This window comes from Chiloscyllium plagiosum, unplaced genomic scaffold (genome assembly GCF_037043375.1).
Source record: "Chiloscyllium plagiosum isolate Xiang-an unplaced genomic scaffold, Cpla_swu_hap1 HiC_scaffold_15, whole genome shotgun sequence".
Classification (NCBI taxonomy): Eukaryota; Metazoa; Chordata; class Chondrichthyes; order Orectolobiformes; family Hemiscylliidae; genus Chiloscyllium; species Chiloscyllium plagiosum.
In genome coordinates, this window is record NW_028270153.1 from 32,648,545 (window position 1) to 32,669,582 (window position 21,038).

The 21,038-nt window shown below is 36.5% G+C and overlaps 1 protein-coding gene across 11 annotated transcripts in view; it reads left to right on the forward strand.

The window, feature by feature from the left end:
- The window catches only part of LOC122560152 (myelin transcription factor 1), a 79,491-nt gene that overhangs the window by 7,007 nt on the left and 51,446 nt on the right, over positions 1-21,038 (forward strand). For 7 of the 11 annotated variants that reach the window (XM_043710467.2, XM_043710464.2, XM_087994856.1 and 4 more), the window contains exons 2-11: positions 3,735-3,841; positions 5,521-5,575; positions 5,917-5,947; positions 7,735-7,797; positions 8,065-8,333; positions 11,066-11,959; positions 15,986-16,120; positions 17,678-17,768; positions 18,916-19,023; positions 20,604-20,815. In XM_043710467.2, coding sequence (XP_043566402.1) covers positions 5,521-5,575; positions 5,917-5,947; positions 7,735-7,797; positions 8,065-8,333; positions 11,066-11,959; positions 15,986-16,120; positions 17,678-17,768; positions 18,916-19,023; positions 20,604-20,815 — 1,858 coding nt within the window. In that variant the 5' untranslated portion in view covers positions 3,735-3,841. The remainder of the gene's footprint in view (positions 1-3,734; positions 3,842-5,520; positions 5,576-5,916; positions 5,948-7,734; positions 7,798-8,064; positions 8,334-11,065; positions 11,960-15,985; positions 16,121-17,677; positions 17,769-18,915; positions 19,024-20,603; positions 20,816-21,038) is intronic. The other 4 variants (XM_043710468.2, XM_043710469.2, XM_087994857.1 and 1 more) reach the window with 3 other exon arrangements.

The following is a 21,038-nucleotide window of genomic DNA, read 5'->3' on the forward strand; positions in this document are numbered from 1 at the left end:
TTCCACAATAGAGGACTATATGCAAGGGTAAACTATCCTCTAAACTCATCTGAACTACGAAATGGCCATTAGTTATTTATTGTTATAGCATTTATAACTTACAGTGCTTAGAAAGCAACTCAAAAGCAATGTAGATTTAATATACATAGAGGCAGATATTCAGTAAGGTATAAATCAAAAGTGCATCTTAAATCCCTGTGCTGCAAGCTTTACAAAACCTGTTTTCCCTTTATGCTCAGAAAGTAATGAATTGATTCCAATATCACAGTGGAGATTAAATGATATTGTTAAAAGGGTTATGATTGAACAATATGGAGTAGTTCATTGTTAACAGAAAGTTAAGATCTTGAGTTAAATATTGTAAAAATTCATAAGGTACAATTTGTTTAATTTGTGTTGATGCTCACATGTGTGCAGGTGGTAGTTATCAACTGTCCGATTCCTTTTTTTAACTGGGAAAAAGAACAGATGGGGTTTCCAGCCAAGATCACTGTTGCACCTAGAAAATTAACCATATGTAATGAATAAGAAGTAATGTCTGGAAAAGCTTTTTACCCTGGAGCAAACAGGAAAAGTTGGTGGAGATTTTCACATGGGAAAAAAAACATCTAATTATTTATACACAAACAATAGTCAATTGAGTATGCACAGATAAGAACATGGCATTCCATGTTTAACTGATAATTTTATGACAAATTTGCAGCAATAATACTATATTTATTTTCCAACAAATTAGATTCCTTTTGGGTAAAAGTCAAACATTTATACTGAGCAAACTATATGCACAACTGATTGTTTTTAAGTTATATCAGCTAGCAGCTTTGAGTTGTAGAATTTCAATTAGTTAAATGTTAAAAAGTTCATTGAGCTAGTTGCAATAATTTAAGAAAGGGAACAACATTTATATTTTTGTTAGTTACCAACATCCACTGATCTGTGGGTTTCACAACAAAATCATCCAAACTGAGGATTGCAGTAAAAACTCAGTATAAAGTCAGCTTTGAAAAGTATTTAATCCCATGTAAAGCAACTATTTTTTTTTGCCAGCATAAGCCATTGGAGGTAAATTATAAATGTGTCCAAACCAAAGCAAATAAAAAATGGCATTTAATAAAAATAGATTTAAAGTCAATACATGGAGTAGTGGTCCTGGGTACAGCAAAGGACAATACAAACTATCACACTAAAGTAGAATAGAAAAGCATGTTCACTTCACTGTAAAAACTTTGGTGACCTATTAACTTTTCTAGTCATTGTCAACCTGTCAAATCTCACTATTTTTCTAGTGAGAATAGCACTTTAAAAATTAGGAAGTCTGTTACATACCTTGGAGTTCCATCAAAGACACAGCTTCAGCAATTTTAGACAACCTTGAATATGAGTCTGCATTGAGGTTTGAACTGATAGTATCAAGGTAGGAGTGCAATGCTACTATCAAGTGACCTCTCATTTGAACTTTTTCAAACAAAAAGCAAGTTTGAGTCCTGTATCAGTTTCATTGAAAGCACTTTTTAGTTGAATAGGTGTTGAATGATAAACCTTAATTTATTTTCTTTTTTGGCAATTTGACTGACATGTATTTATCTGATCACACTTTCTTATTTATAATTGCAATTAAGTGGCAACGTAATTAGAACTGTAGGGGTTTTTAACCATTAAAATATAGCTACATGTATCCAGAGGACATCCTATAGGATAGGTGTTTGGGACAGTAGTGAGGTTGTCATTTTAATACTTTTCTGAATCAGCTCATCTTTGATTTGAAGACAAAGCAACATAAAAGTGGAATATTAGACTTCTTCATGAAAAAGTACAGAAAAAACATGTTTTGATTAGAAGAAAACATTGAAATTAAGTTTTTTCATCTAAAGTGGGAAGTGATTTAAGAGAATCTGTGTAGACTAGTTCATATACTGATTGGACAGACAAAGAAAGTTTGCTGCATCATTCTCTTCTGGCCAAAATCTTCTGAACACATGCTTTGTCAGCTGGATTCAATGAGAAACTGGGGAAACAAATCTGTCATTACTGAGAAGTGACATAGAATACTTTGATTTTCTTGTCTTTCTTCCAAATCAACCTATTCTTGGAGTTTATAAGACATCTCCAAATAGCCATCCCTCATTGAATCATAGAATCCCATAGAATTGTTCAGGAGAATTAGATGTGAAGTAGAAGAATTTACTGTGACTCATGTGCAAATCCCAGTAGTAAGCTGTGCCATAGATTTCAGTCAAATGGGAAACATTCACAGCAAAAGCTGTGACCTTCACCTGTCTTTCATTGAGTACTCTGCATGATGAATTGTCTCCAAACATGCCTTTTTATCAATATCCCTCACACAGACTTCTATGATACTTGGCTACGCTGAGGGTCAGCTGTCTGTTGTATACCTTATGAGAAAACTTTGACTTGGTGGCTGCAAGTATATGATGAGGTTAGACCGACAGTTGAAAGTTCTGTATCTCAGACAGTGGGATTTTGTTCCAAGAGCTATAGTATGTATTCATGCTTCGGTCGGAAGATGATGGAAATGTTCTCATAAATTTTATAGTGGTACTCATTAAGGCACTCCTAAGGATATCCAAGTACAAGTGATCCAGTTAGCAGTGTTCATACCTGCACTTACCAGTTGTCCAATGACCAGCTTATGACTGTCTTCCTTAAGAGGAAGTGGGTGGGATTGAGAAGGGGTTGTAAGCAGGCATAACTACCCGTGGAATTTCAGAGTTCATGGCAAATTCAGTAATCCAGTACTTAATCTTGAAATTCTGTATAGTACTTAAGATATTGTTGATTGATCTGGCAACCTGCTTCACTAATGAAATCTGAAGGGATAGACATGTCACTGAGATCTGATACTTTCTCCATTTATTTCTAAAATCTCTGAAAGTCAATGCTTTAATTGCCAAGGTAATCTTGCCATTTCTGTATGCTAAAAGATTTACATGAGCTTACAGTATCCTCGCACACAGTTAATGTTCTCAAATCTTTGCTTTGCCAATTTGCATCAACGTTTTCTCTAATTGCATAAGTGTTGTATGTCCTTACTGCAACAGGAGCTGTTCACCCTAACTCGAGCAAATATAAATATGGATTTCTCAGGAACTTGCATTGCAGAGTATTGAGTATGGTGCAAGATATCTGTACATGTTGGCTATTCAACTTGTCCAAAGGAAAATATCAATAAGGCTTTGAGGCACCAGCAACTTACAAAATAACTAACACACCAATTAATCTAGCACCTTCTGGACTGTTCATATAGTGAAATGAAATATAAAACTCTTTGACTTAAGAAATCCAAATACATTTTGATGTTTTTCTTGTCTATATTTTTGCTTTGAATTATGACTGCTTTGTTTATTGGAAGATACAATCATAACAGAGAAATGTAAATTTTAGAATTTAGCAGCACAACTATCAAACAATATGAATAAGGTACAATTAAATGCTGTTGCTTGATATAGATTTAAAATGCTATTTCAATCATTTGTACAATGAGCTGGAAAAATAATTAAAAAGAGATGAGTGATCTCATTAATATTATGCAGGATTCATGGGGTAGCAGCTGTGCCACTGATGGCCAAATAGATAGTTTGCATGTTACTCACCATACACTAGGCATGTTTCTCTTTGGAAACTTGGCAAGTTTTCAAAATATGTTCAAGTTGACTGTAAATTGACTTTTGAGCGATGATTTTTGTTTAAAAGAAATCTTACTTTAAATCACACAGAAAATGAATTTAGAGGTGAGCTGCTGAATCAGACTTGGACTCAAGGAAGTACTGAAAAGCTCAGAACTTGTGAGACACCCCATAACCTGCACAACAAACACACCAAGGTGACAAAAAAAGGTTTCCAATCTCTTAGTGCTACATTTGATGCATTCATGTTGTAAATAATAGTAAAACTGCAATAGTCCCAACTACCACTGATGCAATCATACATCTCAACACAAAATATGATAATATATAGGGTGTATACTGCATATAATATGCCTCATTCCCAGCAAACTACTCCTCATACTTGCTTTATGGTTATATTCTGATTAACAATCTGAGACTACTACATTATCAGATCTACAGCTTTTTCTCCTGCACCTAATGTAGAACTACAGCACACTGATAACAATGAAATTTAAAATTGAGATCCTAATGTCCTACATCAGCTAGTCTGTTATTTCCCATGGTTATTTGTTCGTTTCAGCAATATGATTTTTTTTCTCTGTGGAAAATAAGTAGAATCAGATATGTAAGCTAATTTAAGTAGGATGCTACAACACATTAAACTAACAGATCACTTCCTACAAAGTAACAGAATTTAAAAGACCATGATATCTATATCTAGGAAGTCCAGGCTCTTAAATTACTTATCCTGCTGCACATAGAGTCATAGATGTGAATACTTTTGCGAGATCTAATGTTTCTGTATAAAATCTTTATTAAAAACCATTCTTCTGAACTCTTCTTTGCCTCCTTTCTGTTAAAATTTAGGAAAAGAATGTGATATTATTTATTTCCCCCAGATCAACACACAGATATAAATTTAACAAATATTGTGCACTACACATCAGAGTTTTATGTGTCATCTATTTTAATAATTTATTTGCTGAAAGCAGCAATTGCCAAGTCATCATACATAAAATTTGCATTGCTGTGAAATTTCAAATGTTTATGAAGAAAATGCTAAACAGAGATTTAGCTGAACGTAGGCCTCCATGATGAAAAGTAATATACCTATTGTGATAAAAAAAACCTTTGAGGTCATGGAATTGCTGCAGTCCTATATATTGAATGCCTACTAAATAGAATTGCAGCTTATCCCATACCTGAGTAAGTGCATACCATGCCACCAATGGGAATTTACACTAAGAATAGAAATTAATTGTGTTTTCTGGTATGACTGAAGTGATAATATAGTATTGGATGTTTCTTTTATTAATATAACATATCAACAAATCTTAAGTATATCAGTTACTTTGGAGATTATATCTTGAAACTTCAGTACGATCAATTATATTATCCTAAAAATATTTAGGTGGCTAAACATTCCACAGTTTAGGTCCCAGGACCTAGAAGTTTCTCTTTAAATTACTACTTCTCCATTTTCTTCTCCTTTTTTAACCCTCATTAAAATCTACCACTCTGTTCAAGTTCTTAGTCATTACTTCTGAAATCTCTTCCATGGGTTAAAAATCTTGATTGTCTGTGAAGCTCCTTGTGATGTTTTTAGATATTTAAGGAAATTTGTCATTGCCATTGTTGGTAGCAAATTCCTCTTTCTGATATTACATCAGAAAAGTGAACTAATTTAAACAAGGTCATGTCTCCACTAAAGTAGTGAAGAGAGGATTTTGGTCTGAGTCTCTTAAGTGTTATAACATCATAATTTAGAATAACTTATACAAAAAAATACCTTTAATGTCTTTGGAAATCAACCTGATCATGCATTATATAAGCTGCAAATATTTGAGGCAAAATTAAACCTACAGCCCATTAACTGCAACTTTTTACTTTACAGATGAATCAAGATGTTGATGAAAAGAGGTTACGCACCCGCTCAAAGGGAATCAGGAGTAAGTATGACCATCTTTCACAGTTTGCCATGTTGTGGTAATCACGGGTAATTAACGCAATGATGCAGTTTCGCAATAATTTGCTGCTAACTTTATTACTGCAAGTTCACTAACCAACGTAGGTGAAATGTAATATTATGAAATTGACCTTACAATGCTTTATAAAACTTTTATTTACTAATGCTGCATTTTCTATCTTGCTTTGTACTGCATAGATATATCTGTCTATTTCAATGTTACTTTTGTCGTAGTTTTGAAACTTTACTGCATAATTAAACTTAAATATCAATTATATCAAACTTAAGTCCTGATTATCACTTTTTTTTCATCAAATTGCCCAGTACCAGCAGAGCCTGTGGGACAGGATGTAAGGTATGATGTGTTCTTAATATGCTATTGCATTTTAGCTATTTACGTTCTTTAAGCCTCAGTAAACTTTTTTCTGAATAGACATGAGGAGTTTTGCTCTGGTCCTATCAGACAGAAATGGGATAATCATGAAAACCTTACGGTCCTGCTGCTAATCACAATCTGGCATATTTGGCCAGGTTCCACTCGAATTATGTAGGCCATTGCCATCCTGGCTACCCCATCTATCTCCAGGCCATTCAGTCACATTTCCAATCCCTGTCCCAAACCTACATTCCAGCCGAATGAGTTGTTCTCTGGATTGCTTTATTTTATATTCCCAGTACATGTTTAGTGATGTTTACAACAGCACATGTGCAGTGCCTTTAGCCCAATGACAGCAGGCTAATGAGGTCTGGCCCTCAAATAGTGCCATCAGATGACAGGTTAATTAAAAATTCCACCCACTGCTTTGGGTCAATGTTGTTTGCTCCCAGTATTTATAGGCCATTATACATAGAAAGAAAAACACTGTACACTGGGAAGGAAATCAAAAAAAAGGAAACAGTAGAAGTTCAGTTTTTCCAAAAACAAGCTTACACGATTTTATTCCAAGATACTTTAAATCTGATTAGAATATAGTATCGTTGCATGCTGAAAAATAGCAATCTGTGTGGATGTAGCAATTTAGCATAGCAAGGGGAGAGAACTCTGGCATGAAGGTTACTGTAATCTGGAAAGTATGTTGTGATCTTTTTAAAATAAGTGACTATGGTTCTGGTCTCAAAAGTGACCAATTTGCCTTGAACAATAACTTTTAAAAGTACAATTGGATCAGCCAATTAGAACAATGTTAGAGATAGACCATATGAAATGTCTCCAAGCACCTGAGTCATGGAAGTAAATAGTATCTGTGGGCAGATAATTCAAAACTACAATTCTAGTGACAATCAAACATTGGCAGAAATAAACCTTGTATCTTTTTTTTAACATTAAGCTCCTAACAATGAGCAATTTTCAAAACTAAAAACAAAAGATTAAAAGAAATTATTTATCACACATCTTTGAAAACTTATTAATCATTCCATGCTATTATCTGCAGTAATTACTTCCAAATGTTCATTCTTCCTTGCAATAAAAGGGGGACATTCACACAATCCATAGTTTTATTGTAAAAGTCACTAGTCTTTGCAAAGGTATACTGATATGTAAATGTTTCATGTACTCATCAAAAGTTCACTCACTGGTTTTTCATAAAATCATTAGAATCCTCAGAAGCAAAATTACAATAAATCTGTATATTAGATTATTGCAAAGCGATATCATAGCACACATTCAGGATTGAAAACACATTTGGCTGACTTTGTGCATCATGCTCCAATAGTGTATGCAAAGAAAGATTGACAAAAAAATGTTGATTTCTTCTGGCCTTGAGCTAGGAATTTATTAACACACTTTCTAATTTTTGTACCCATCCTCATGATTTTCAGCAATTATGCTTTATATAATTTTAATGACTATTTTTAACAGTTTCTCCTCTAATATTTTCATAGAGGTGTCACCTTTTTAAAAATAAATAGGCTAATGCTTCTACTAAAGAGTGAATATTATTTCAAACAAACGTTTGAACACAAGTACGTGTATTCCATGGCGTGGTTTTAATGTTAGTATGGGTACAGTGGGAAATCCCATTTTGTACAAAATCCAAGCATTGCCACCACAAAGTCAAAAAGAAGAGGATGACCAGGTAATATTGTATTGCGTGTTGTAATGTGCAAAAGTGTTGATGTTGTAATCATTTTATTGTTCAGCTGTCCTACTCCAGGATGTAATGGCTCAGGTCATGCTAGTGGAAAATATGCACGGCACAGAAGGTAAATCCATTTTTCCAATGTTAATGACCATAGCCTGAAAATTGCACAATGGGATGCTAGTTTGTCAAAGTCTGATAACAAACACTCGATTTAAAAAGTGGAGATTAGATTCAAACAAATGTTTTTGTGTGTTATATCTCATGGTGTAATTTCAGGGTCTGACATTACTTTCAGTCAAGAGTTAGAAACGCTTTCTTGAACTTGTTTGTTTAAAAGGATTGAAATGTCTTTCAAGTAACTTTAAGATTCTGCTCTTTTTATTATAAGCTCACAAGGTTGTCCTTTGGCAAGAAAGAGAAAAGTACAGGACTCTGATTCTGATCAACCTCTAACCAAAAGGAAATCCCATCCATTGAAACTTGCTTTGGATGAAGGTTATAATGGAGATAGTGATGGAGTAGTTGAGTTGGAGATAAAGGAGGAGTCAGTTGTGGATGAATCAGAAGAAGCACTTGAAGTTGAAGAAGAAATGGAAGACGACGAGGAGGATGAAGAAAAAAGTATGGAAGAAATTGAAAGCACTGAATCAGTACCAGGTGCATAATAAATTACCAAGATGCATAGAAATATTCTAATTAATTTTGCGTCAATGCTATAACAATAGAAAATACCTCTAAATCACCATGGGAAATGCCATGAGACCTTATAGTATTTATAACAGTTTCATATGCACCAGTTGCAATCCAGATCTTCTATTTTGCTAAACTACATTGCCAGTATTTGACAAGCTCCGTGTTTCCACCCTTCCCCCTGCCCATCACTCACAGCGGCATGAACAAGTCCCTCTCATCCCCACCAGCGTCTGCATTCAAAGGATTATTCTCAGTCATTTCAGACAACTCCAGCAGAACACTACCACCAAATACATCTTTCCCTCCCTCCCCTTGTCTGCATTTCGTAGGGATCATTCCCTTCGGGACACCCTCATCCATTTCTTGACCACCAACAGCACTCTACTTACCACAGCACCTTCCCATGTGATCGCAAAAGTTGCAAAACCTGCCCTTCACCTCCTCCTTGCTCACCATCTAAGGGCCTAAATGATCTTTCCAGGTGAATTAGCATTTTACCTGTACCTCCTTCAATCTTGTGTATTGTATTCACTGCACCCAGTGTTGCCTACTCTGCATTGGAGAAACCAAATGCAGACACGGAGACCACTTTCCAGAACACCTTCACTCCGTGCGTAAACATGACCTATGTCATTTTAACACAGCATCCTGCTCACGTGGCCACTTATATATCCTCAGCATGGTGCAACGCTTCAGTGAATCACAGCAAAATCAGGAGGAGCAACATCTCAATTTAAAACTTGTTACTTTACAATCCTCTGGGGTCAATGCTGAGTTGAACACCTTCAGATTGTGAACCTAATCCCTTTCCTTCCACTTTTTTTAGCTTTATTTGTTATATTCCCTGTCACTATGTCCTCTCTCCCCTCCCCCCACTCTAGTGGGACAGTTTATTCTTTCCAGTCTGGCAATGAGACACACCATTGTTCTGTCATTCTCACATTCCAATTACTTAATCTGAACTATCAACATTCTTTCTCCCCCAGAACTCCACCTTTCCCCCTACCCAACTATTGCATAAATGCTGCCCCCTCCACTTCACATCAGCTCTAATAAAGTGTCATCTAGACTTGAAACATTAGCTTGTTTTCTCTCCATGGATGCTAACTGATCTGCTGTGATCACCAGCATTTTTTGTTTTCAGTACAGATTCTAACACCTGGGGTAATTTGCTCCTAAGCAGTTACTGTTACCTGGAATTGCTTAATTAGACCTCTTTTTCCTGTGGAGTATATGAACAATGGCCGGACTAAACATCATTACATTTTTGTAGTTAGATAATCCAGGCTTCAGATTCTGTCCAGTCTACACACATTGCTACTAATATAATCACCTTCTAGAGTTCTGTCCTGAAGGCAAGTCCAGCTCAAAACACTGTGGTTAGGTCTGAGAAGACTAATCCACGCCAGCTAGAATGAAGTTCTGACCCAACTTTGTTGGTACCAATCTGATGATCAATTGAGCCAACTAGACCTCCCACCCCACCCCGCTACCAACCCACAGTCCACAGTTCAGATTGCCGTGTGGACATGCACTTTTACTTGCATATCGTATCTTAGAGTTATCGATGATGATATCTTTACATCTTGTGGTTGAATCACTCTCACTTTTACTTTCTGATACTTAACCTATTCAGCCATGTAATGAGGTGACAGCCTAGTGGTGTTATTGCTGGACTGTTAATCCAGAGATCCAGGTAATGTTCTCGGTACCCGTGTTCAAATCCCGCCATGGCAGATGATATAAGTTGAATTGATTTTTTAAAAAATCTGACATTAATAGTCTAATGATGACCATTAAATCATTGTAGCTAAAGCTCTTTAGGAAAGGAAACTGCCATCCTGGCCTTGCCTACATGTGAGTCCAGACTGACAGCAATGTGGTTGATGCTGAACTGTCCTCAAGGTGATTAGGAATGGGCAAAACGTGCTAGCCTAACCAACAATCCCTTTATCTCATAAATGAATTTTTTAAAATGAACACATTTTCCTTGGTCAAAATCGCCTTGAGTATCACTCTGGATTATAGTCAGGGATGCTATCATTGTGCCACCATACCTCCACTAGTATAATAAATCAGTGTAAATTACATCTTGCAACTATATGCAGATGTGGTGACATTTTATTGCTGAAATACAACGGTCATTATGGAAATCATTAACTTTTATCCACCATGCAATGCAAAGAAATGTTCCAAAGAATACTGTAATCTTTAAACAAAATCATAAATATGTTCGTTAGATTAATGTAGTAGACTAATGTATTACATTTGGAAAATAGAAAATACATTTGGACATCACACTCAAATGTGCCAAAAATATCAATTTAAAAAGGTATAATTTGATACTGGTTTCTTCTGACTTAGAGCTAAGTTGTACATACATCTGGCAATCTGAAAGCATCATTCTCCAACTTCTAAGTTCTCTAAATATCTCCAAGATTTTCAGTCTGTTTAACCATAAAGGGACACATTTAAATGGTTTCATCTCAATAAAAAAATTTAACAAACATTGCATGCTATCTTAAATCACATTCCAGCCATTAATTGGATATCTTGTGACTTCCCACAAGCAATGCCACAGGCGCTCAATTAGTGTAAGTTTAATTAAATATTTAATAATAAAATTCTGAGATATTTCTCCTGAAAGTACACAATCATAATGGAAGTTAAACATGTTTCATTTTGCTTTGTTGCAGATGGCAGGCATAAAGGATCAGATGATCGGCATCATTGGGAGGATGGAACCAAGAATGTCAGCACTCGAAAGGACGATTTTGTTAGCTATCAGGAATTAGTTGCCAAGTCACTTCTAAACCTGGGCAAAATAGTAGACGATACCGCAATTCCTGCATTTTCAGATAAAAAGCCAAGTAACAGTGAGTCACAACCTACAGAGACTTGCATTTATAGAAAAGACAGCACACATCAGGAGGCAATGGAAGAAGAAAGTGATTCTGGGAAGGAAATTATTGAAAGTGAGACTGTGACTGAAGATTCTGAATGCGAAAAGGAAGTTGACCAGGATCACGATTCAATTGAAGAAAATACACTCGAAAATGTGCTTCCATCTAGTGATGAAAGAAACGAAGAACAATGTAAAGAATTTAAGGACATGACTGATTCCTCTCACTGCAGCGAGCAGACAATTGTTTTCCAACAAGAGGTTGATGAGGCTGATAAAAAGGATATGGGGGAGAACAAGTCCACTGATGTGCAATACAAGGACAGTGCTGAAGTAGTAGTACAGATATCACAAGAGACAAAACAGGAAAGCCATTGTGAAGGACAACCAAAGTCAGAAAGCTCAGCAATAGCGGAGGACAATCTGGATGAATGCACTGATGAGAGTGAGAGTTTACCTCCAAAATCTGCAATCACTGACGAGTCAGAAATTTATGACATGATGACAAAAGGAAATCTTGGGCTCCTAGAGCAGGCCATTGCTCTGAAAGCTGAGCAGGTGAAGATGAAGAGAGAAGACATAAACAGAGAGCCCAGTAGGCTATCAGGGGAACAGATGAGGCATATCCATTTGGAAGAAAAAACAAATAAGTCTTTGGATTCCATGAGGAAAAACCTTTATAGTAAAGGTAAGTGGCAGGCTATAGCCTGGACAGCAATTACTTGATTATTCTATGTACATGGAATTAATTTTCAGTGCGGTGTACATTGTTATTCCACCACATTGAGCATAACACGTGCTGTACGGTATGCATAAAATAACTGATCACACACTGAGAAAATTACACATGCTCTGCAGCTGTGCTAGCACTCAAGCCAGAGCTATTAAACACACTGAAGCATTTCTCTAAATTATTCAACCGAATGCAGTTTAAAAACACAAAATATTGTAAAAACAGCAGTTGATTATAACATTTTGGTACTCTACTTATGTGAAAAGCGAAGAGAATTTACAAGTGGCTTATTGTTTATGCATAACATATTCAGCTGAAAGTCCACAGGATGTCTTATTGGCTAAATGCAGTTTATGGTGCTGCATAGACAAAGACAGTCCAATTTCTAATCTTATTGTGCGTTGATTTTCGGAAGTATCACAATAGAAAGCCAAAGTTGGCTTCTGCAGATGGGAAATAGGAAGGACAAAGAGTTACCAGAGTTTTTGATTCTGCACTCCATCAAGAGTCCTCTAGTTAAAGTCTGAAATCTTAATTTATCTCCAGTTGGTTTGATGGCCAAAAAAATCCAACTAACAATATTTAATATCATTCTGTTAAAAGATCCCTTCATTGTAAGATACAGGTAAGTGTTGGAGTCTAACACTAACATGACCTACAATGTTCACTAAGCAAGGGTAACTAAAAAGAAAATAAAAATTAAAGGCCCTGAAATTGAGGCGTAATGATACAATACAAATACTTAATATGTTTTTTTTCCAGAAATTCCTGCCTTTGCACTTTTATGATGTTATTTTCCAGTATAAAATCAATGGATTGTGGCTTTGTTGAAATAACAGAGAAAATTACATACAAAGGCATTCAGTGTTTATAGGTTCATGTCAGATGCAGTAATTTCAATATCAGAGATTCAATGCATAAAAGATAAGCCATTTGTCACTGTGTGTTAAAACAATAAAATATTGCAAGGGACTTTAATACAATTGGAAGAACATCAGTAACATACCAATGAATAATGCAATGGTCTATTTATTCCATGTGGATTCATTTTTAAGATTTAAATCCTCCCTGAAATGACCATTAAGTAATAATTTGTTGGAGTGAACTATATATATTTTTTTAATTTCATGTTGCTGAATAGTGGAATTATAATTCACCTCTTTGGAATAATGGACTTTTACACTCATTATTAACCATAATCAACTGTAACCCATGTAATTTTCCATACTTAATTGAATTACATTTTGCTCAGTGAAGATTGTATGAAACGATTATCATTTAAAATGTATCTTCAAATGTTCGTTAACGTGCAGTTAGTTCAAAGTCTTTATATTTAACTTGAACAAAACTTCTAAAATTCATCAGCAAAAAATATAACTATCTTTGAAGATAAGTGATGTGATATCAAGGGCATATTTTTCGATCCCCGGAAGAAAGATCAGTCACAAATCGACTGACTTAAAAACCTGCCCTGCAGATAAAACACTGCGAGCAGCATAAGAAAGCTGAATTCAGACATTCCCAGCTTTCTGTGCACAGGTAGCCCCACGCCAGCATTTCTGTTTGTTTGGTTAGCTCCAGTAGTCCCAACAGAACTAGAACTCAATTGTACAGAAACTTCAAGCATCTCCCAGAGAAGAGTAATGCTGATTGAAATTAGTAAATCTGAGGCTTTTTAGGGTTGAGAGTTTGGACTTGGTGAGGGTCAGGGCACACAAACAGGCAGGAACAATGGGTTTTGGAGAATAGCCAAAGAGGAAGTAGTGGAGATGCCCCCGATAAGAAAAGGACTCCCCTCAATTGATGTGTCACCCTTCCTTTATACTTTTTTTTAACTCACCCATGGTAAGTGGCATCACTAGCTGGGCCAGCATTTATTGCCCATCCCTAGTTGCTCTTGAGAAGATGGTGAAGAGCCGCCTTTGTGCACTACTATGATCCATTCAGTGTAGGTACATCCACAATGCTGTGAGGGACAGAGTTCCAGAATTTTCTCTCAATGACACTGAAGGAATGGTGATATATTTCCAAGTTAAGATGGTGTGCACCTTGCAAGGGAACTTAAAAGTGGTGGTGTTCTCATGTATCTGCAGCTTTTTCCTTCTAAGTTATAGTGTTTGAGAGTTTGAAAGATGCTATCTAAGGAACTTTAGTGAATTTCTGCAGTGCTCTTCACATGGTACACTTGCTGCCACTGAGTGTTGGGGATGGAGGGATGAATGTTTGTGGATGTGGTCATGATGTAGAGGTGCTGGTGTTGGACTGGGTTGGACAAAGCTAAAAGTCACACAACACCAGGTTATAGTCTGACAGTTTTATTTGGATCTACTAGCTTTCAGAGCGCTGTACCTTCAGGTAGCTACCTGATGAAGGAGCAGCACTCCGAAAGCTAGTACTTTCAAATAAACCTGTTGGACCATAACCTGATGTTATGTGATTTTTAAGTGTGGATGTGGTGACAATAAAGTGGGCAGCTTTGATCTACATGGTGTCCAGCCTCTTGAATGTATTTGGAACTGTGAGTATTCCATCACACTCCTGACTTGTGTCTGTATAAGGTCTATAGGTGTTGGGGAGGCAGGAGGTGAGTTATCTGCTGAAAATGTGCTACCATCTGACTTGCTTTTGTAGCCACACTATTATATTTAACAGTCCTGTTCAATTTCTGATTAATAGTAACTCCCAGGATGTTGAGAGTAGGAGGGATTCAGTGATGGTTATGCCATTGAATGTAAAGGGATGATGGTTATATTCTCACTTATTGGAGATATTCATTACCTGGCACTTGTGTGACATGAATGTCACTTGCCACTTGTCAGTCCAAACCTGGATGTTGTGCAGGTCTTGCTTCATGTGAAATGAACTACTTAGTAACTGAGGAGTCACAACTGGTGCTGAACATTGTATAATCATCAGCAAACAGCTGAAGATGGTTGTGCCTCAGACACTTTGCTGAGGAGCTCCTGCAGAGATGTCCTGGAGCTGAGATGATTGACCTCTTAGAACCACATCCATCTTCCTTAATTCCAGATATGTTACTCACCAGCATAGAGTTTTCCCCTGATTCACGTTGACTTCAGTTTTGCTGGGGCACCTAATGTCACACTAAGTGAAATGCAGCCTCATTCTAGAGCTCAAGTCTTCAAGACTGTTGCTGAATTGTTATCAGGACCCATAGCCTTTGTAATATCCAGTGCCTGCAGCCAATCTTTGGTTTAAGATCAAGTGAATCAAATTAGCTGAAGACTGTGATGGTTTTTGCCCTGTGGCCCACCTGCAACTGCAGTGAAAGCAGATTGAGGCTATTAATTGACAATAAATTGGGCATTTAATGGTGTCAATAGGGCTAAACGCAGGCACCGACTGGGTGCCTTACCTGCTTGCCTATTGTGAGGTATGGATCACGGTTGGACAAGTAAGATATGGGCTAGTCACACAACATATTTTACATATACCGATGCCAAAAACCACTCCTAGTGGGGAGCTGTAAAATCCAAGTTGTTTATAAGATTGAGTAGGACGAGGACAAACATAATGAATAAACAATAAATGTATGGCTAATGTCAGGAAGCTTTTCATACTAAGAATAGTCAACATATGGAATCAATTTCAAGGTAAAGTGTTGGAGTCAAAACCCTTGGTATCATTTTGCATAATGATGGTAGATTTTTTTCTGAATGGATGAGATTGCTAAATGACCTTAGGCTTGTGAATATACCTTGTTGTCTTCCCTTTCCTTAAATTATTCACTGGTTTAGTTTAATAAACGGAAACTGTACCAGTAAAGTAAATAAATCTTAGTATTTTATCAGTAGCAGTGAGAGTGTATGTGACAGGGAAACAGCTTTTTCTACAGTTCTTTGCAGCTGACACAAACTGTGCTTCATAAGCTTCCAAAATGACCTTAGGCAATAAGCTAATGATAGGGAGTATGCAAAGGAATTCTGATTATTGGTATTTTCTATTCACACTGTTGTATAGATCCCTCAAGATCTGAGAAGAGGGAGATCAAGTGCCCTACCCCAGGCTGTGATGGCACTGGTCATGTGACAGGATTGTATCCACACCATCGTAGTCTTTCTGGATGCCCACACAAGGATAAAATACCTCCAGAGAGTGAGTAGCTTTCTTTTTGTAATAGGGACCCTTATTTGAAATGACTTGACAGCATTGCTAGACAGGGTTGATTTTAGCAATTGGTTCTCCTGGTTCAGAATTTCAAAGCTCTATTTAGGCAATCTTGGTTGCCCAATAAGTGAGAATTTTCAGCCAAACTCCTGAAATTCACTTCCAGAAGACAAAGTTCTCAGTCAGGAGTGTCAACAGTAAATTTATCTTTGTGTTTCATCATAGTCTTTTGCAGCAATTATATTGTACAAATTATCTTCTCACATTCATTATTCTCTCAGATACTTTAAATGGAACCGTGAACCTATTTAAAATAAATGTCTTTACAAAATTTGATATGAATATGCACAATAGTTGTGCAGAAACATTGCTAACAGCATTTGACAGGCTCAGCTTAGCAACTTTCTGCTGCTTATGGGTTTGAGGTGACCAAGCTAATTATGATTTATGATCCTGCAATAAAACATAAGTGAAGGTCATTATTTGCCAATCACTTTTAATTCAAAAGCATAATATCAAAAAATTAGTTACGTGAAAGCAGCTTATTTTGTTCAGAAAAAAAGTGATGTCAACTCAGCAAGTATGTATTATGTAGAATTACATTAAATATGAGACACAGAAAGAGACCATTCATCCCTACCAGTCCATGTCAGCATTTATGCACCACTCAAGCATCCTCCTACCTTTCCTGAAAACTCTATCAGCTGTTTCCTTCTTCTTCATACACCAACTGACTTCCCCTGAATGTACCCTACTCATCTGAACTACCCTTTATAGTATATGTGTGATAATAGTGAAATGGGTCAAACTTTCTGCATAAACTGAACTATTTGATAAAAACCATGAAATAAAATCAATACTCCTGATTTTACATTGATACAAATGCATTTGTCCCAATGCGAGAAACACTTACATTTCAAATGATGCTATCAGTGAGGTACTGTACCTTGATTAATTGAAACAACCCTATTAATAAGTAAGAGAAATGATGCAGTTTTTTGTTCACTTTGTGGATGAATTATTGCTTCAGCATTTTAAGATATTGATAATTTAATTTGGCACTCTCAGTGCCTCAGTCATTTGCCTACATTGTATAACTTAACTTATAACTGAATCATATAGGCTTGAAGGTTCCATAGTCCCTTACCAATCAATGCTGAGGTAATAGCAACTGAAGTTCAGTACAGTTCACCTCAGCATTCCCAAACAAGCAAGAAAATCATTCAGGCTTCCTGTCCTTCATCACTATTCAGTGACCCCTGTTAGAAAACTGAGTGTGAATAGCATTTGACTACAGAATTATATTCCCCTGTGATTCCTTCCTTCCAAGGTTAGATATCCCGTAACATTTGCATTTAAAGAATAGCTACTTAACTGATGATTATGATTCGGTCCATAAAATCAAAGCACAACTGCCCAAAAGTAAAATTGCCAAACAACATGGATTTCACAAGCTTTATCTGAACACCAATACAAAGTCGTATCACTACGGACCAAAAAAGACAATTTGTGTTTGATACTTAATGTTTTTCACTTGCTATTCAGTACTTGCCATGCATGAAAATGTTTTGAAGTGTCCCACGCCAGGCTGCACGGGACAGGGGCATGTCAACAGTAACCGAAATACACACAGGAGGTAGGCATCTTTCCTTAATATAACTGATTTGTTATACTTTGTCATAATTTAAAGGTGAAAGATATGGCAGAACAGTTGCAGTTCAGTCTATTGAAATAGATATTAAATCTAGCTAAAATTTCTTCTTGTTTTTTGATTATTTTAAAAATCTGAACTCCTTGTTTCTTTATGTAGCCTTAGGTAAAAGATATTTTGTGCCAATTATTTTGGATTTTCAGAGAGAATTGGGTAGATAAGGAGGCAGGGGTAGCTAGTATTGCATGTTTGTCCTTCGGTACACTGTGCCACACCATCATGGCTGATGTCACAGCAAGACCAACGCTATGCATTTCTACAATATACAGTAGGAAAATCAAGACAGTTACCTAAAGGCAGAGTCCTGGTTCTTATCAATTCTCTCAATCAGTTAATATATTTGGTTTCTGAATTAAATTAAGATACTATTTTTAGCATAATAGGTTTTAAAAAGGTAGGCAATAAATTGTTTTGTTTGAGTCAGTGTCTCAAAATAAGAACTGAAAAGTCCCATGTCCACACACAGCCTGCAGTCTCCATTGCCTTCCTGCCTCTGGGTTAGGGGAGAGGGGGAAAAAAATGAGCTGTTCCTGATAACTGTCCAAGAAGACATCACATCTGAACCTGATCTTGTCCTCAACTAACATAATACAAGAAGCTGCCTGACCTGCTGTGCTTTTGCCACACACACTTTTTGACTCTGATCTCCAGCATCTGCAGTCCTTACTTTCTCCACAACCCCACCATTCACAGTGGAGCAGAAACACTGGTCACAAGCCTTGATTGGCCTGGACCTGTTGTGAGCAATAACCTGCATGACAGAAAGTCATGGATTTAATTAACAATAGTTACCTTGTTGAATAAAAGGAATTACTGAATTCAGTTAGCACCAAAATAGTGAAAAGTTAATTTGATCTCGAAATTAAGGAATATGTTTTTTTTCATTTTGCATGAAGTACTTAAAATGAATGGGTCCTTCCATTAAAAAAAAATGACAGATGGTACAAGATGGTAAAGAATTCATACGGGGTTATCACAAAATGCAGTCCAAAGTAGCTGCAATATAGCTTTCTTTAGTTATTTGGATGCAAAGCTATCCTCAGACTTAAATTGCAGCTTTTCTTTATCACAGCCTTTCTGGATGCCCCATTGCTGCTGCTGAGAAACTGGCAAAATCTCACGAGAAACAGCATAACAGTGAATCTCCCAAGAGCAGCCAAAGTTCTGACAGAGTGTTGAGGTAGGTTTACTATACCAACAGTCTAAGGCAAATTAGGGAAAACTGCAAAGGTGAGAGCAAATTAGAGGAAACATCTTCTGTGCACCACTATTTATGTAATCAAGAACAAAATGTTAGGTATCCCATTTGCATGTGCGTATCCTGAAATGGCATTGTCTGCACATTATTAAATAATTGTAACATTGATTAATGAAGTATATTTTGTTTTATCAATTTTAATATGGAACTTTTGCACAATGTTTGATAAAGCTGATATTTAAAAGCAATGGAAGCAATATCTTAGAGTATGCAAATATTTATGTATATTGGTATATTACAAATTCACACTCAGCATATATCTCTACTACAACAGCAGCACTTGTCAGGAATCTGGGCACAGTAATCAGCATATTTTTCAGGATTTATCATCCATTGGAGGACAGTTCTGTAGACCTTCACTGACCTTCACTCTTGAAATGAATTTTCAATATTCATTTCTATTGGGGGATGGTCTGTGCCAAATTCATGAAATATCAGAACAGTAAATGTTACATTCACTCACATGTTTGTGGCTGATTGTTAGTAGCTCGAATAATAAGTGATAAAATATTGATGGAATGTAGCAACCTCGGCAATGGTTCCTGTCAGCATATGAAATAGAGCAGAAGTAGATCATTTGGCCCCTTGGACCTGCTCCGTCATCCAATAAGGTCATGGCTGATCTGCTTGCATTTCAAATTCCACATTCCTATCTACCCTCAATAACTTTTCACTCTCCTGTTCAACAAGAATCTATCCACGTCTGCCTTAAATATATTCAATGACCCCCACTTTCATCGCCTTTTAAACAGAGAGTTTCAAAGCTGCACAACACTCTGCAAGAAAATTTCTCATCATCTCTATTCTGGAAATGCGACTGCTAATTTTAAAACAGCACCCCTTGTTCCACATTTATTGCATGCATGACATTCAGGTGAATTACAACAAGGGCGCTACATTGATAATACATGTTTAGATAAAAGGTATCTTCAGAGTCATAAAGGGTTTAGGTAGAGCATGTGAAAAGAAACTGTTCCTGCTCATAAAAGTATTGAGAAGCTGAAGATGTAGTTTTAAAGTGTTTTTGCAAAAGAAGCAAACATTTGTCATTAGGGTCTAGAGTACTGCCTGGAAGTGTGGTGGATGGAGGTTCAGTTGAGGCATCCAAGAGAGCATTTGATGATTATTTAACAAGAAACAATGTCCAGGGCTACACGGGAAAAGGAAGGAGAACAGCATTAAGTCAAAATGTCTAGTGATCTGGAACAAACTCGATGGGCCAAAGGCCTCCTCCTATACTGTAACAATGCTGTGATTAATCTTGTGATTGTCTGAATGCGAGTTGACATCCAGAAATTTCCATTGTAGGAGAAACTGTCAGGCATTCTCAGCTTGATTATACGGTTAAACTTTGTGTTGCATTTTTGCAGAAACTAGTATTGTAAAATGAATGGAAATGAAGACAGCTTTGCTCATTCAATATGACATCTTTAAATAAATGAATGCTGCACAGTCTTAGTCATTGCTTTACAATTCACCTAAGAACTCCTTATGTCTTCCAGGCCGATGTGCTTTGTGAAACAGTTGGAGATTCCACATTATAGTTACAGGCCTAACATGCTGCCAGTCACGCCTCGAGCTAACCTCGCAAAGGAGTTGGAGAAATACTCCAAGGTTACATTTGATTATGCCAGTTTTGATGCACAGGTTTTTGGGAAACGTGTGATTGCTCCAAAGCTTCAGGCATCTGAAACCTCCCCCAAAACCTTTAAATGTAAGTTTTTTTTATATCAAAGACTGGATAAAAGCTAGAATCTGGTGCCTCTGTCACTTGATGTTAGGATATCACATTTCAGATTAAGTGCACTGAATTGATTATGTTATTAGCAATTTTAGCTTGAAAATTCCCCCTAATAAAATGGAAAAGCTGTTCTTAAGTGCTGACATAAATATTATCTTAAATATTTGCATTTATGAGTATTTCCAATTGTATCTCA